General features: G+C 38.2%; 1 protein-coding gene across 2 annotated transcripts in view; it reads right to left on the reverse strand.

Moving 5' to 3' along the window:
• The window catches only part of LOC6563420 (phosphofurin acidic cluster sorting protein 2), a 36,144-nt gene that overhangs the window by 6,666 nt on the left and 12,029 nt on the right, over window positions 1-17,449 (reverse strand). For both annotated transcript variants that reach the window (XM_001989966.3, XM_032737215.2), the window contains exons 2-4: window positions 9,487-9,834; window positions 9,155-9,402; window positions 2,627-2,907 (exon numbers count right to left, since the gene is read on the reverse strand). In XM_001989966.3, coding sequence (XP_001990002.1) covers window positions 2,627-2,907; window positions 9,155-9,402; window positions 9,487-9,834 — 877 coding nt within the window. The remainder of the gene's footprint in view (window positions 1-2,626; window positions 2,908-9,154; window positions 9,403-9,486; window positions 9,835-17,449) is intronic.

Below are 17,449 nucleotides of genomic sequence, written 5' to 3' on the forward strand. Positions count from 1 at the left end.
AATTATACGGAGAGGAATGAAAACAAAAGCCGCAGGCTAATATTACACCTGTGCGGATGATAGGCGGACAAAAGGGGGCGTGACAGTTAAACATGGCACCATGTGTCCACAACTGGTTGCAGCGGCAATTGAAAGGGGGATGGCAGGGCAGGGGATGGGAGAGGCGGTAAACTCAAGAACGCACGCCACTCTTTGAAAACATGTCAGCCTGTCTGTTCTTTCGATCTGCTGCAGCTTCTAATTGGCTATGCTCTTTGTTTGTTGCTCACATATTTAAATTAATTCTTAGGAAAACTATCTCTGAATATGTCGAGCTGTCTTTCCCCCTGGGGAGAGGGGGTTGTGTTGCCCCAGAACAAACACACGGATTTATGAAAATTTATTTTCTAATTATACCCTAAGCCAAAAAGCTGCTGATTTTAACATTCGTCTCTCTTCCCTATTTTATGTGGTATTAAGAGCTATGAAAATATGGGTCGTTATTAAATTTTACACATTTAAGAATAAAATATTTAATGATTCGTTTTAATGCGATACATTTTTCAATCTTTTATGGTATATTTATGCATATGTTTATGCTCCAATATGAATGTTCCTGCCTTTAACTGATTGAGTTTTAATTTGAAAAGAGTAAATAAAGTACGCAATAAAGTCAATCAAATATATAAAGAAGCTTGAGTCACTTAGAAGCAGTGATTGAATTTGCTGCTGCCTAGCAATATAAATATTTAACACCTATTGCTACTGCTTATGGAACATCTCTGGCAGTGTCTCCCGGAGCAAAAGAGCAAAACAAATATGCGATTGCTATAGCAATAGCACAAGCTGTATAGTTCGGCTGCTATTGCTACAACTACATAGAAAGAGCATTTCAATCAATGGATGGAATTTTTGTTCTACCAAAAAAAAAAACAAAAAGATGGAACAGACAACGATTGGAATGTATCTAAAAGTTGCTTAAATTATGAATATTATTTATATTTTAACTAAAAAAGCAGCAGCGAATATTGAATATGTATTTATTCGCTGCCAACTGAACAAATGAAAGTATAATATTGTAAAGTGCTCGATTCGAATTAAATTCAAGATATTCAGTACTATACAATTTCTTTGATTAAATATATACTGAACAAATATCAGTTGGAACTTTCCTTTTGTTAAGCGCTCACTCTCTGACATTTATGCAATGCAATTCCCATTCAGTCAGTCAAACAATCATTTATCTATTCACTCGGCACGGCTGCACTTGCACAGCTGCTATTTCTGGTTAATGGCATTCGATTCGTGTTGGAAGTGAATGCAAATCCATTGCATATAGCAAGGCGTATATATGTATTTATATGCGAGGCATGGTGGAGGTGTCATCAATGACTTAATGAAGACTCAGTTGAAAGTGTTGCCTGTGTTGATGGATTGCAGAATGCCATAGCCAACGTCTTCGGTGTCTGGTGCCTGGTAATTGAATCGTATCCGCCAATTCTAGGTATTCTAGTTCCAATTCCAATTCTGGCACTCAAACCTTGGCACAGCCTTGTGCATTGCATAGCGCCCTTTGAACTCGACATGCATATATTATGTATGTCTACACATGTATACCAATGCCCAAGGCCAGAAACAGAAACAGAAACAATTGTCAACAAATTCGATAGCAACATTCTTAGCGATGCGCTAGCTTGGCCAACATATAGTACATACTCGTATAGCATATGTTTAACGAGTCTGCATTGCTTTAGGCCAAGTACAAAGTATTGGTATTGTGCAAGTGAATGCCGAAAATGTTTTGGTTTTCGGTTTACGGAAATAATTGCAGGCTGTGTGGCCGATTATTGTGTCATCAAACTACAATTTCGAAAACCGCAAAGAGACAAAGAAAAAAAACAAAACAAAAAAAACTATATAATTTAACAATATATTTATATATATATATAAATCTGATAGTACGAATGTAGAGCGACTGGCGCGGCTTGTCACAGCCCAAAGCTTTTTATAATTGCAGTCGTGTGAAATGAGTGATCATAACAACAACTTATGCACCTAAAAACCGTTGTTAACAATTATGCCTGTACAAAGGAAGGATTTTCTTATTATGAACACGATCTGATTAATGTTATAATAAAGCTACAAGCTTGAAAACAAAAGGTTATGAACCAAAATAATGAAAGAGCTTTTCAAAATCACAAGTAAATGTTTCAAGTCTTCGGAAAATTCATGAATCTTGTATAAGAGAATCAAAACAAAAAAAAAAAATACTAAATACCTTTAGCAATATCAATTCAAAGTCAATTTATATCATCTTATAAACTGTTTTTGTTGTCAAGTGTATTTTATAGTATACGAAAATATACAAAAGTCTTTAATCTATATGCCAGATAACTAAAAAAGTAATTTGTTCACTGTGTGCGATAAAAAAAATAGGAAATATGAAAGTTTGAATCATGCCTCATAGGAAACGCCCTTGACTATGGCCATGTTAAATGGCCAAAGCAATTATTTTAAACAAGCTGTTGGACAAATTAGGCCACAACTGCTGCGGCTGCTCACACGATTTACATATGCTTGTTTAACGCATAAGTACATATGTATGTATGTAGTGTAGAGTATTATAATTATATGGCGGCTGACTCACCCGACTGAACTTGGCACGGGATGAACTCTTGTCCTTCATCTCGAACTCGCTGTCACTGTCGACGGGATGATGATGCTGATGCTGATGATGGCCAACTATTGCGATATCCTCAATGCCCGATCTTTGCAGCTTGTTGCGATACTTGCGCATATCATGCTTGGCCGGATTATAGTCACGCTTCTGATCGTAACCCGTTATTGCCAGCTCGTTGGACTCGTCGTTAAATTCACCAGAACTGAATTCAGCCTCCTCGTCCTCGTCCGAGTACTCAGCAACGCGATCTGTTGAATAACCAAACATAAATGTGCAATGATAAGTACAATTTTAGCATCAAAATTATGCTTCACTTTCAGCTAGCACGTATTATTGTACGTACTTTCGTATGTATGTATTTGTATGGGAGTTGGTTGACTTTATGTTGTTGTACGACGTGACGACGCTGCCGGCAGCTTCTTTTTGCGTTGTTATTTGGGCCCCGTTTGCTTAGCAGTTTCTTTAGTTTGCTTTATAATTATAATTGTACTTGAACGCGGTACTGCGTACTTCACAACAAAGCAAGCAAACAGTATAAAAGCAACAAAAAAATAACACAAAAACCACGCGCGCGTTTTGTTGTTCTCGTATTTGTTGTTTGTATTTTGAGTCTGAATACGTAAATAAATTAATCACAAGATATCAGCCTTAAGTTATCGGCTCATCTCTTTCACTTCGATAACGTTGAGTCCGTTTTGTTTGCCGTGCGCTTCGCTGCACGCTCGCCAGACAAATGAATGCGATGTGCTGACGCTTCGCACGTTTTGTGTTGGCGGCGCCGGCAGCGATAGTAGCAGCGCTGACGGCAGCAACAAGCTGACGGCAAAGAGCGCCACTTTCTCACCTAAGCGTCGAGCAACGGGATGGAGCAACGAGGGGAGCAGCGGGCAATGAGCAATGAGCGATGTGCGATGAGCGATGAGCTGACCGCGCAATGGGGGAAGTTGTTGAAATCATTGCGAGAAATTGTCAGGCATTGCATAGGTAAATATATATAAGAGGGTCAGTCGTTAAGTTATAACTTATAAGTGTATTTATAGATTTCTTGAGACATACGTGTATGAAATATTCAGAATTGCAATGCGTTATAAATAACCATATCTCAGAGTGAGTCATATTAAAATTTATGATTTTTTGCTAAACGAAATCTGTCTGGTGAAATGTGAAAGAGACTTCCAATTAAATGCTCTTTGCAAAGAGATCACCAGAGAGTCTAGAATACGAAGCAACGCTTCTCTCGTACAGCCCTCGCAGATGGGAGAACGTGCATGTCATATGAAATGTATCATTGTTCGAAAGAGCTAAGCAGGTGTACGAGAGCTCAGCAGTGGGTTGTGTGAGGGCATGGAAAGAGCTTACAAAAGTTATTTTTACGCATCGATTCAGCTAATTTACCAAAAAGTCATCGAACAGCATATATGTGTATCTGTGTATATAATATATATATATATGTTTATGCTTATATACTTTATACAATTACCGCTGCTGTGAGAACGCAAAAACACTTGACAGTGCGCTGCACTCATTGTGGCCCTAACACACACACACACTCTCTCCCTCTCTCTCTCTCTCTCTCTCTCTCTGTGTTTCTTTCTCTAAGCTTGAGCCGATTGAGTGCATAAAAGAAAATGGCAGCAGCAAAAGCCTGATTATATTTCTGTCGCTGTCATCGCCGCGTCCGTCTGTCTGTTACTTATTACTGTCTGCGAGTAATTTGTTGATCTGTGCTCTTGTTTGTCTATCTGCTGGTTTGTTTTTTTCCTTCGCTTTATTTTTTATTGCCTTATGTTTATTTTTTTTGCTTGCATGTTTTGCTGCCGTTATCATTTAAACCTTTTACCGGCCGGCAACTCCTTGCACACATATGTATCTATATACCACATACATATCTATACATATGTATATGTATATTGACCCATCGCGTGCCCAACAACAAGCAACAAGCGTGCGAAGCAAAGATGAAAAACGCTTTCAGGGCCTAAATTTGTATTGTACAAATGAGTGTGTGTATCTCTGTGTGTGTGCGTGTATGTGTGTGTGTGTGCAGTTGTGTTTTGTGCGTGGATAAGTGTTACTTTTGACAGCATTAAATAAACAGTTAGCTGATTAGAAAACCAGGTGATTAGAAAACAAGCATCTCGAACAAATTTACGCGTCGACCCAGAACGACGCTCTACAACTGACAGTTACTCCTTGCTTTTAATGTTTCATATTGTTATCTGCAACGAATGGCGTGTCAACGATCAGACAGCAACAACAAGAACAACAAGTGGACGACTCCACTGTGAAGTGGCTGCCATGTGAAGTGGAGCAGCAGCAGTGGTGACTGGGGTTCTGAATCTTTTGATGGCAGCAAGAACAACAGCAACAACAACTGCACTACAATTATATTGTATATATATATATATATATATATCGCAATAGCAATTGTAAGTATATTATAATGACAAGATAATGCTTCTTCATTTCTCTTACCCCTTTCAGATAAATATGAGTTGCACTTAGCACTTAAAGAATGGGAAAATGCTCCAGAATGCTCCGAATGTTTACACTGCAAGTTGGCTGAAGTGTTTTTTAATGGAATGTTACTGTGCTGATATTGCAATTGAGTGATATGCTCAAATGTCATAGATTCGGATTAGATACCCATCTCAGTAGCCTAAATGTTTTATTATCTTAACTTCACACTGATTAACTTATGCCCGATGAGCAATGCATTATTACTTTACGTAATTAAAAATGCTATGAGTGTTTCGCCCCAAATTCGTGTGATGTACTCCACCTATTCCCATCTGCATCGTTCACTTGAATTCACTTTATGTAGATTTCTGCGAATTGTGCTCCATTAATTAATGGAATGGCAACAAGCAGATTTGGCAGACAAAGGGTTGCCAGGGGGACTAGTGTGGCAATGTGGTTGGCGGCCAAAAGGGGCGGACGTGCCATGGGCAAATCAGACACAACGCAAACACTCGCCACACTTTCGCGTGTCTGTCCCTGCGACGGGTTCAACGCGGCGTATAAGTTATGAAAAACGCATTGAAAAGCGACGAGCAACATTGATTTAATGTTTATATATAAATAGCCATGTTTTTGTTGTTGTTGTCGGTTCGGGACTTTCCATGGTTGCGGCGACTGAGGCTGCCAACTAAGAGATAAACAAGATCCAAAGGAAAAAAAAATCAAATAAAAAAAGAAAAGTAGCACACCAAAAAGTACTATATTACTTTGACCTTGGCCAACAACTACGTCGAGCGGCGGCAGAAAAAGCACTCGCAACAGAGGCAGCGGACGTTGCCATTAGAAGACAGTCGAGACGTCGAATAGAGGGGTGGAATGGTTGGGGTGTGAGGGTGGGAGGGGGTGGCACATTACGAAGCAGCTCTGAAAGTGAACAATGATGCGCCGCCCTAGCAACGCTTGACATAATTTACGCATTTTGCCATTAAACACTCAACGATAAATATATCGTATATAGCAGGATGGGGGTGGGCCTACTCATCCGGCTACCTGTCCCATTCATATACTCCTTCGCTTCTACGCTTTTTTCCATTCGTGCTTATCTCGGGCGCACAAGGACAAATGACTTAATTCCTGTCATTGCCAGCAGCTGCAAACACAGCAGCGACGACAAATGACAATGCAGGCAACGGTTACTGCGTAATAGTATCTCAAGGATGCCTCTTCAAAGGCTCCTCGCAACGATTATCGCGTACCATTTTTGTATTTCTTGTGAAACTTTATTAAATAACCCTCAGGTATGCTTAGACCCGCTACATATTTGTTGTATTATTCAGTAGCTCAACAAGTTTGTCTCTTGTTAATAAATAAATAGAAAATATTTTTAGATATTTGCAATTTATACTTTATTCATTTTATTTAATAGCTTTTTGGCTGACTCACTCATGTTTTAGTCATTCCTCCTCAAATTAGATCACCCCATTTTGTTTTATTAAACAGCAGACATTCCTATGTAAGACGTAGATGAATATTTAAAATCTTTATTCATAAATTGTTAAATAATGATTTTATAAAAATCCTGTGGATTTGGAGAGATCTCTCTCATCAGCGTAGACAGAAACTTTTTATTTGAATTACTAATTATAATAGAAAGAAAAATTGCACATTTTATTTTACCTATTTTATGGAAATTATGAAATTAGCATGCAAGTACTTTAACTTTTATTAAAACCACAAGCACGTACTGAAATCACTGCCTTGCAACAAATAAGTTTTTCATAGAAGAAATCAACTTTCGACCGATTGCTTTTATATTACAGTTATATTACAGCTATAGTGATTCGAACCGCTGAGACAAGAAAACGGATATATTCCTATGGAAATATAGACTCGGGCACAGATGCTAATTCAGAATATATAAATACTTTTTTTTTCAAATGGGTGTCCTTCAATCAACTCTTCAAACTTTACGCATAAATTATAATATCATCTGCAATCCAGGCAATAAATTTATAAATTTCATTCTTCTTTAAAACGCTGATTAGGTTTCATTGGTAAACATTTAAAGTTAGACTCGGGCTATGGGTTTTCCCAGTCAGGGTTGAAGGGTAGCAGGCATGGAAGGAAATGTTATGGAAAATTCATGCAATATGCCAAATGGGGACGCCAGCTAAAGGAGTGCCCAACAAATGGCACCGCGTTCCTTAAGGGGATGTTTCTCTGCCACCGGATCCGCGACCGAATCTCAGGTCAGGGTGTGCCATTCAACAAGCTGACTGTGCAATGGCCTACGGTTTGGCTTGTTAGTTCAATTGTAGGTCGTACAAAAAAGAAAAAGGTGGACAACAAAAAAATCAATAGTCTAAATAGGTTGAGGCATAAAGGGTTTTGCGGGTGGTGACCCGCCCCCACACCTTTCAAATTTATTCTGCAAATTAGAAAGCTGAGCCCCAAAAGTAATTTAGGGTCTGTCACCGCTGTCTCCGAAAACTACCCGACGACCTAACTGGGTTCAAGTGCCTTTTGCTCAACGTATTCCCAAATGGCCAACACGTTTTGGGCTGAATGCCAACAGTGAAAGGCGACAAGTTTTGACCGTCAACCGAATCGGCGACAAGCACTATGAGCAATTGCAATTGCAAGGACATCGCTGCAACATGTCCCCAATGAGTGCCACACACATTCATCGTGTCAAGATCCGGTCGTGTTGCCCATTACCTTGGCCATTTTCAAATATATGTGTATATGCATTAGTTGGCATTGGCCAAGTTTGGCCCGAAAATTACTCAAGTTGTGTTGTGTGCAACCGAAGCTCAACAGTTCTGCCGCATTATTTGCAGCAAGTTGCAGCTGTGAAAAGCCGCATGCTAAATGCACATTTTCCGCGCTATTTTCATAATTGTATTTTTTTTCTCACAATTTCTCGCTGCTTGTGGGTTGGGTATGGCATCGGTATGCGGTCTAAGCACAAATATAAAATATGCCGAAGTTGAAATACCCTTGCAGACATTTACGAAAATAATTGACACGAGGACAAACATTTGCAGTGGCAAATAAAATACTAGCACTTCCCATGTTTATTCAAGTATTTCAGGCGTGTTCCAATTTACGCAATACTTTTCCGCTTTTAACAAAAATCTCCCGTTTCGGTTTTATGCATGTTTTGCTCACAACAAATATATTAATATGAAATATGTTTAGAAGCTAGTTTGCATTATTTTAATAACATACAGAACAGGTTATAAATGATTACAAGTGCATTTTTTCTTTAACTTTTTGGAGTCTGTGTATATAACTTTTTAGAGCTAAATAAATTTTCATTCGAAGCTTATTTGCATTGAGACCAACAGATGAATATGGTTACGAGTAGATCATATATACATATATGTATATATGCATATATGTTACATATTTCTTGTAAAATTATAGTACTTTCGGCAAGGGTATGTATATCATAGAATTTTCGTTTGAAATATCGCCAAAGAAATTCTGCGGCACTTTTGCTGTTGCCATGCGCCGGATGCTGCTTTAACCCAGATGAAAATTCCTATGGGGAACTCGTGGAATGCTGATTACAAGAGGAAGCAATGGTAAGTAGAACAAAAAAATATATATATATATATATAAAATATATATATTTGAAATATGCGGCCACAATGTTGACGTCATGAATCGCTCGCCGCTTGTGAAATGTTTCACAAGCAATTACCATAAACATAAACTTAAATTGGGATCGTCATTGATATAATCCAACAACAATAACAACAGAATCAGCAGCAGTGGCAGTGGCAGCATCACATGCATCATGGCATCCAGCGCAAGGCCTGGCTGGCTGGCTAGATATGTATTATTTGGACACCCCTTCCCCCTTGAAAGCAATTAAGTGGCCGCTTTGCGTCATTAACGCCTCTGTTCTTAACTCTGGGATGGATGATCATTTGTGTGCTGCTTTATGGATTTGGCAATAAGTTGCTTAGCTGCGTGAAGCGGTTGATTGGTGGTTTTGGATGGGTTGGGTTGGGTTGGGTGACTCACCTGCCAGCAGCACGCTGTTGTTATTCTTATTGTCATGGTCAACTGGAATGGAGGAGACGCGCTCGGCGCGCAGGCAGGCAACCACAGTGCCGGGCCGACCGTTCTTGCCAGATGCGGTCAGCTCAATGATCATATCCATTGATTTCTGTAGCACTGCATCCATTCGTATAATGCCCTCGGCGAGTGTCTTGTAACCTAGAATCGTACGCGATTTATATTTCTTGCGGCGTTGCAACAAAATCACCAGTCTATAAAAATCAAAATAACAGAGGTAAACAAATTGTGGGTGAGTGTGTGGGTGTGGGTTAAGCTCAGTTTTGGCCGCAACTCACCTATTGCCATCTCTCTTGATGAAGTGCGGATACTGCAGACTAAAGTGCAAGTCCAGTTCCGTTTCGGTCAGTGGCACAATACCAGTTCCAATGCCCGCATTACCCACATTGCCCGGCGTGCCAATCATCCCCGAGCCCCCAATCACATTGGCCAGCGGCGAGTTGCCCTGCAACGACGAGCTCTCGCGACTGGATGCCGCAGATGTCAGTGCACTGCCATTGATGGGTATCTCGTGACTGCGCAGCGTTCGCTTCGAACTCTGCATCTTGACAGCCAGCGACAGCGATGTGGTGTCTCCCGGCAACGGTGTTAGGATGGACAGACGCGTTATTGTCAACGAGCAGAGTCTGTAAAGGTACACAAATTCATTTAGTATATTTTATTATTATATATTATTCTTATGGAGCATAAATTAAACTTCTATTCTTATCGTCTTCTACTTTAAAAAAGTTGAAATCACATTTTACACAAATATATATGTGCATATATGCTAAGAAATCGATAACAACAAAAAAGTTCCACAATTTCAAGTCACCAAATTTGGTTGGTATATTTTTGGCAATGTCCTTCAAAGATTTAAAAGTTAAAGTTAAGCTATTAAACTTGGAAAGCAGATTATAAGGAACCTCCTTCAAAGAAAACCTTTCTTGGCCATGCTGTTATTTCGCTGTCCGTTCCACCCAACTAGAACTTTCTCGCTTATTATGAAGTGCATAGCATAAACTTAGTAAGCTTAATTCTTGGATTTCATCTGCATTCTCATTTTCAACAATAGAATTTTACTTAAGCCTAAATATGAATGGGATTTTGTTATTAAATACACCATTTCTAGCAAAACATTTGTAGTAAGTATATAGTCATTAGTTACATTGCTCAGTAACTTACACAGAGATAATGATTGTAAATTGTTTATCTTTAGCTGTGTGCTTTATTGAAATGCGGCAAACAAATGAATATTTGACAGGGCACGTTTGAAAATTCAAAATATCTTAAAGAGCATCGACTCATAAGCTCAAAAGTTCAAAGTAGCCTTCCACTGCCCAAAGACAACTAAACTCATTGTTTCCATTTTCACATGACCCAAATACTTATGGTCAGACTCTTTGTAGCGATTGCGTGGCTTTCATTTTCATTTCAAAAGAATGTGAAATTTTATCATCGACTATTAATAAACACTTTAAACTTGTTGTAAATCTAGAAGTTGTAGACTGCAAAAAATAAAATAAGCAAAAACAATAAACAAAATCTAACATTATTACCTGCGTATATAAAAAGATATAATTTCAAACCATGTTTTACATATATAAGAGCAGATCGAATAGAAGATAGCCTGTAAGTATTTTTACATCCTAACTGATTCGGCTGCTGAGAAAAATTGTTTCTTTGTGACATACCCTCCAAAGGTTTTTATGTCTACAGGGTATTAGGTAAAAGAAATAAAGTAACATGGATATAATGGAAATGGGAATACCCGAAGCATGGCAAAATGAAAAGCCAAGAGCAAAATGAAAAACAAACACAAACAAAATATTCGCCTTAGCTTACAGACCTTAAGGCAGCAAACTCTTTCCGGAAAGTGCCAGCGATAAAAAAATGTAGATGTATACAGCACAAATACATAAAACACTCAACACACTAGTTGGTCATAAAAACATTACAAGAGGAAATTGGTTTTTACATTGCCGAAAACAAGAAACAAAAACCAAAGCAAAACTCAATCGCTTGACAGCTCAACGAAACGCCAAGAGAGCAGGAAGATGTTTAGACCATGATGATGATGATGATGATGATGGTCAGAAGTTGATTGTGCATTACATATAAATATGTGTATACTATATATATTATTTCCTGATTAATTATGCCCCGTAATGCAGCACAAAGAAAGAGATATACAACAAGTTTAAAGATTACGCACTTTATAATAAGCTTTTGTGCTTTTGTTGTGCGTTCAACAAAAAAAAGAAAATGAAAAAAACAAGAGTTCACATGAGGGCAACACCCATGTGGGTCATGCGATTTCAGACAGTTATAATACTCATATCCGGCTGGAAATGCAAATGGACATCGAGCGTCGGACTTGAGAGAGAAAAAAAGATGAATTGTTGTTGGTCACACAAACAACGATAGAAAATACGCTCTTGAATTCTATAGTAATTGAATTCTTTGCAAGTGCCTTAATGAAAGCGCTTGGCCTGGAATGCCGTTTGGGACCAAGTTTGTAGCTGTCACACAATTAACTACACTCTACAAAATACTGTTTCCAATTTAGCAAATAGCTCTCAAATTAAAATTCCTTTGAAAGCTTAAATTGAAAAATGTATTCTGAAAATAAGAAACAAAAAACTGTATACACCCTCTAAATAAAAGTAAAGTGAGCTACACTTGGCGCCAAAAGTATGACGATTACCTAAAATTCATTCTAATTTTTTTCTGAGTGTACTTAATTATGAATTCAAATGGTCACCCTGCTCACTACGTTGCAAATGGCATGGCCGGACTGATATCCAGACGAAGGCGTCAGTTGCCACTCCATATACAAAGTTCTATGTGCATAGCTCCCCTCTCCCCATAAGGTGAGCATTTCAAGGGTATATTCACACTACCTTAAAAAGAGGCACGTGTTCGTCAGCTAATAGCTAAATAAAGACAACATTTATCATATGTCATTTATCATATATCATCAGCCATCTGTACAAGTCTTCTCAAAATTGTATCTTTTATGTTTGTATGAATTTCTCGAATATTCTATCTTCTATCTGCATGGTTGATAAGAAAAAAAACGGTGAATTTAAATGGGAAACTCGTGAAAAAATGTACAAAGTTTTTGCACAGAGAAAGTAAGTACTGGGAAGCATATATTGTCAAAATGTACTTCCCAAATAACAAACTAAAAAATTAATGAAAATTAAAAATGCAATTTGCTTTCATTCATGATGGATGCATTTAAATTTTAATGAACTTTTCGTAAGGCAGGTTGAACTCATTTATATTTAAATGCAATTAACTTTCTTTGGTCAAGTGAATGAATGGCCAAATTAGACAATTCATTGTCTGAATGATTTGACCAAATGATTGTCAAATGAATCACCCAATTAAATATGTTTAAAAAAAATGCTTTTTGGTGAAAGCGAAAAAATTAAGTAAAGTTTAAAGGTTAAATAGTTAGAGCGTGTCTAAGGAGCATGGAGTGTTTCTGGTATATAGTATGAGTTTATTTCTGTATACACAACTATAATACCTGCATCGATTGATCAATATTCCCACAGCGTGCTGGTATTGTCTTTAAATTTATTTTGCCATTTAGTTAGCTGAATGTTAAACGCTGTATAAATGCACAAATAGATATGCCAAGTGAGATGGTTTATGGAATTTGACAGATATATGCAAATTGATTTTTCGATGCATAATTATTCAATTTGTTCAATCCATTGAGTGGCTAGCTGGAAGTGTTTTAGACCGCGAGAGTAAAGCATTTGGCTTGCATGAACTTGCGGCATGCGACAGTTTCGGTTGCATGTTGGCTTTATAAAAAAAAAAAAACAAGTTGTCATTTGTTGTGCTGGCTGATGTTTATTTTGGGAAACACAAAAGCAACACGCCCCCTTTGCTATGTCTATTTTTTGTATTTTTTTTCTTTTTTTGTTGCGGCAAATGTGAATGACTTTGTCATTGTAAAGTCACTTTTGTTGTGACGTTGTTGTTGTTATTGATTCGCCGCTTTGGGCTTTTCTTTACCAGCTTTGCGTTTTTCTTTCTTTCTTTTTATTTTGTTGAGCACTGTCAATGTGAATTGTTGTATTTTTTTTTGAATTTTTTGTTTTGTAGATGAATGACACACGTCGAATTGTTGCCGGAAGGAATCTTCCTTACGTATTCCTTTTTTACTTTCATTCGATAACAGATTCGTTTCGGTTAAAAAGTTCATTGTACCCGGAATAAGAGACTTTGCCACAGGCAGATTCAACCAAGTCTCAATCACAATATTTTCTATTGTGCCACACACTGATTAATGGCAAATCTGTTTGTGATATCGGACAGAATTGATTGACGTATTAATCGGGACTGCCCGAACACTGTGATAAAGTCACAAAGCAATTAGAGTTAATCTAATAATCTAAATTGGCTTTCAGCATCTCGTTCAATGAGTAGTTAGCAATAAGTTATCGTATTACCAATTACGACCAACTAACTACTTGCAACTTGTTCAATCGTTAACAAAACGCTCGCTTAACGCCTCGGGTCGGGTATTAATTGCTCAATCTGCGACTATTAATGCTATAAATAGGTTTCATTATCAGCACCCTATCTGATATGCGAAAATTCATCAAAGGCCACAGCGAAAACTGTGCGCAACAAATTGAAACTGATTAGTGGATGTGTTTTTTTTTTTTTTTTGCTTTTTAAAACTGAGAGATGGAAAAAAATTAAATGGAAATGCTGCGCATAAATAAATTGAAGCCGCGAGCGCGTCAATCAAATGAAAAACATAGACACAGACGCATCCCCATTGTCCCCCGCCCCGCACTTCAACTGCGACTAAGCTAAAAACTGTGTCACTGGCGCGTTGCCCGCACCCGGACTCAGACCCGGACGCGACCCATCATTCCCCGCCATGATAAGCATCCGTCGTGCTGCAAATGCAAAATGCTTTCAGCATCATCATTTTAGGTGAGGGTATGCCAGCATACCCACTAAAGTTGATAGCCCACTGACGAATGCGCATAGAAAATACTCAATTTAAAATAAATGCTAATCTAGTAGTTGTTACTTGTTTACTGAACGGATAGAGGCACACAGAGCAGATATCAGTAAAACTATGTAGAAATATAAAATCATTATGCAAATGATATTTTACATTTCCGTTTTATGTTATGTACTGTTAAGCTTGACATTAATCTGTGCTCGCTATCGCTATTTCCCTCAGCAACTCCTTTAATCTGTAAGTTATATGTAAAGAATGTATGCAGACGTGCACTGTTAACCTAACAGCAATTTCGCCCTGCGACTCCTTTTGTCTGTAAACTACATGTATATGTAAAATTGTAACAGACGTGCACTATTATGCTTAACATAAATCATTACTGATAACATAACAGGGGACTAGACAAGAAAGAGTTGTAAAAGGGATTTCCATGAAAAAGGTTAACATTGTAACATTTACATCACAATATTTGAAATACAAATAATTTATCATGCATTTAGCGTATGCAAGCTTCGCCCAGCGGCAAAAATGATTGTTTCTTGCTGTGACACTCGTTTTATCAGCACCTTTTGACATCATTTACACAACACGCGGCACAAAGCAGCCGAAATGATTTAAAAATTTTATTTTGCCTTGCGTGTTACATGTGGGGAGCAAATGGGTCTCGTAAAAATACATATGAATGTGTATACTGATGATCTACAATTGTTTAAGTTACGGCTAGGGCTGGTCAGACAGACACTCAGACAGAGAGTGAGATAACTGGCAATTTTGTTAACATGTTAATTTGCAGTTTGTTGTCGCTCACTTGGCAAATACTTCAGCAGTTAACGTTTCATTTGCGTGCCTTCAGAAATGTCTGTCGACTTATGAATGTATGAGTCACGAACAAATGCGACGGGGGCTTTACTTAAATAGCATTTTGCATTTCCTGCAATGACAAGTGCCAAGCGACGACGCCAAAGAACTGCCTACATTCAGTCAGTGACCGAGCGAGGGTTGTTCGAGCAGCATTACAATTGGACAATCTTGTATATATATATATATTTATTTTTTGTTTTAATTGAAATTTAATTTAAAATTGTATTTTTAATTCAATTTAATATATTTTTTACTTTTTGTATTTTAGTTTTTTGTGTCGACTGACTTTACTTGACATTAAATAAGTAAATAAATAAGTCCGCAACACAGGAAAAGAGAGTAAGAAATTGATCTGTCTGACAAAATGATTAAATCCGCTCAGCTACAGGTGCATAATATAATATGAAATAAATTCTGAGCACTGGCAACTCAAATTTTGCTATAACTTTACACGCCACCCACTTATATAAACATATCTTTGTTGTACACTCGCAGATGATATGACAAAGAGCAGTTTAGTGTCGTGGCCTCAAGGACAGCAACAACCAGAACGGGTCTTAAAAACAGGCCGGCTGACGGACAGACGGGTAGAAAGAATTCAAGTGTCTTTGTTCAGTAAATCGCTACATTACAACAACAACCACAACAACAGCAACAACAATGCCAATCAACGTCATAGGTCATGTTAGCCAGACGTCATTATGCCAAAACCCGAGAATAGCCAACCCAAATTACTCTTGGTTTATGCGATGTCGCGACTTATGGGCCATATTTAGGGCTTCATTTAAGTATTTAAGTATAGGGGCCATGGCGTGTGTGTAACGCTGACAGCGGATTAGCATGAGAATGGAATCATATCGACTTACCCAAAAATCATGATCACTAAAATTTGCCTTAGCCAGTGCGACGCAAATGTTGACAGCGCATAGGATTCCGATTCGCCAGACTGAAGCATGACTCATGCATTTTTAAAAACGTTTAAAACTGGCTTGCGGTCCTCCAATTTGCGGTCAGGCTTGGCATTAAATTCTTAATGCATTTGCGGCACGAAAACAGTTTTACATATTCGCAGGTGGGCGCAACACGAGGCAGGTAGCACCACCGCTAACAAAAAAATAAATAAATAAATAAAATTGCCGCCTAATCATAAGTTACGCGACGTCGCCAGTCTGGGCAGCCTTAACTTGACACGCCCCCTTACCCAGCAAGCTCCGCTGACGGATTGGGTCGTTGCATTATTGATCAAATGCATTACGTATGCGATAAATGGACGTGTTTTACTTATGCATGCCCCAAACTCACGGCTCGTCACTCGTCACTCTGTGCGGCCATTCAATTTATTCGACAATTACGCAAGCCCGGAAATGGCAGTCACTCTTAACAATGGGGCATGGGAATGGGCTCCAGCTCCAGCCCGGGCTCGGACTCGGACTTGGACTCTAGCGAATGTGGCAAATGTGCATGAACATTGAGAATCAGATTCGAAGCCCCTCTACTCTCCACCCCTTAAAAAAAATTAAACGTTCACTCAAATATTCCAAATCGCAGTGATTAGATTTATATACTGAGTTAGAGACCGAAATAATTAAATATAAATAGAATCGCTTGGGAAAGCGCAAGCAGAACAAGAGAAATGAGCTAAAATCATTATCGTTTTATGTGATACACTTTAGACTACAACCCTAAATAGGGTATAAGGAAATTGAGTATCAATCATTTAACGTTACAAATTGATATAATTAGCAGTTACATTGCATTCCAAGTTGCCAACACGACAACAATAAACATGCGTTACTCTATACACACACATACACACTCACACAGGGGGGTAATCAGACGTTGCCAAAGGTTACTACGGTTTATTGACCGGCAGTGCAGCAAGTTCATGCCTCATCGACCCCCAAGTACCAAAGTGTGCTTATCAATTATTGAGAAATATAATTTAAAATTCTGCAATTCACATAGGGCAACCAACAATTACCATTTGCAACAACAATAACAGTTACAATAACAATTGTGGTCTGTGGGCAAAAGTTGTGAATATAAATATGCATAAGAGGCCACTTCAAAGGAATTCATTTTAAATGCCATTTAAATATGAACAGAACAACAAAGACAGGACTCAATTTGGTTCTTAGAAAGGATGGTAGCATTAGCAGAAATCGATAAGAGCTGAAGGATTGTGCAGAAGACAGACAGTTTCAATAGCTGATCGTGTCAAAAATAAAAATTATTTAATTAATAATAAGTTATTAAAATCAATCACAACAATAAAAATAAACAACGATGCCCAGCTTAAGTTTCGTCCTATTGCCTTTTTCACGGCCACAAGGGATTCACAAAAAGCACCCCACAAAAGATGGAAGACTTCACAGCCTGCAAATTCTTTGATGGATTAA

This window comes from Drosophila grimshawi, unplaced genomic scaffold (genome assembly GCF_018153295.1).
Source record: "Drosophila grimshawi isolate 15287-2541.00 unplaced genomic scaffold, ASM1815329v1 contig_311, whole genome shotgun sequence".
Classification (NCBI taxonomy): domain Eukaryota; kingdom Metazoa; phylum Arthropoda; class Insecta; order Diptera; family Drosophilidae; genus Drosophila; species Drosophila grimshawi.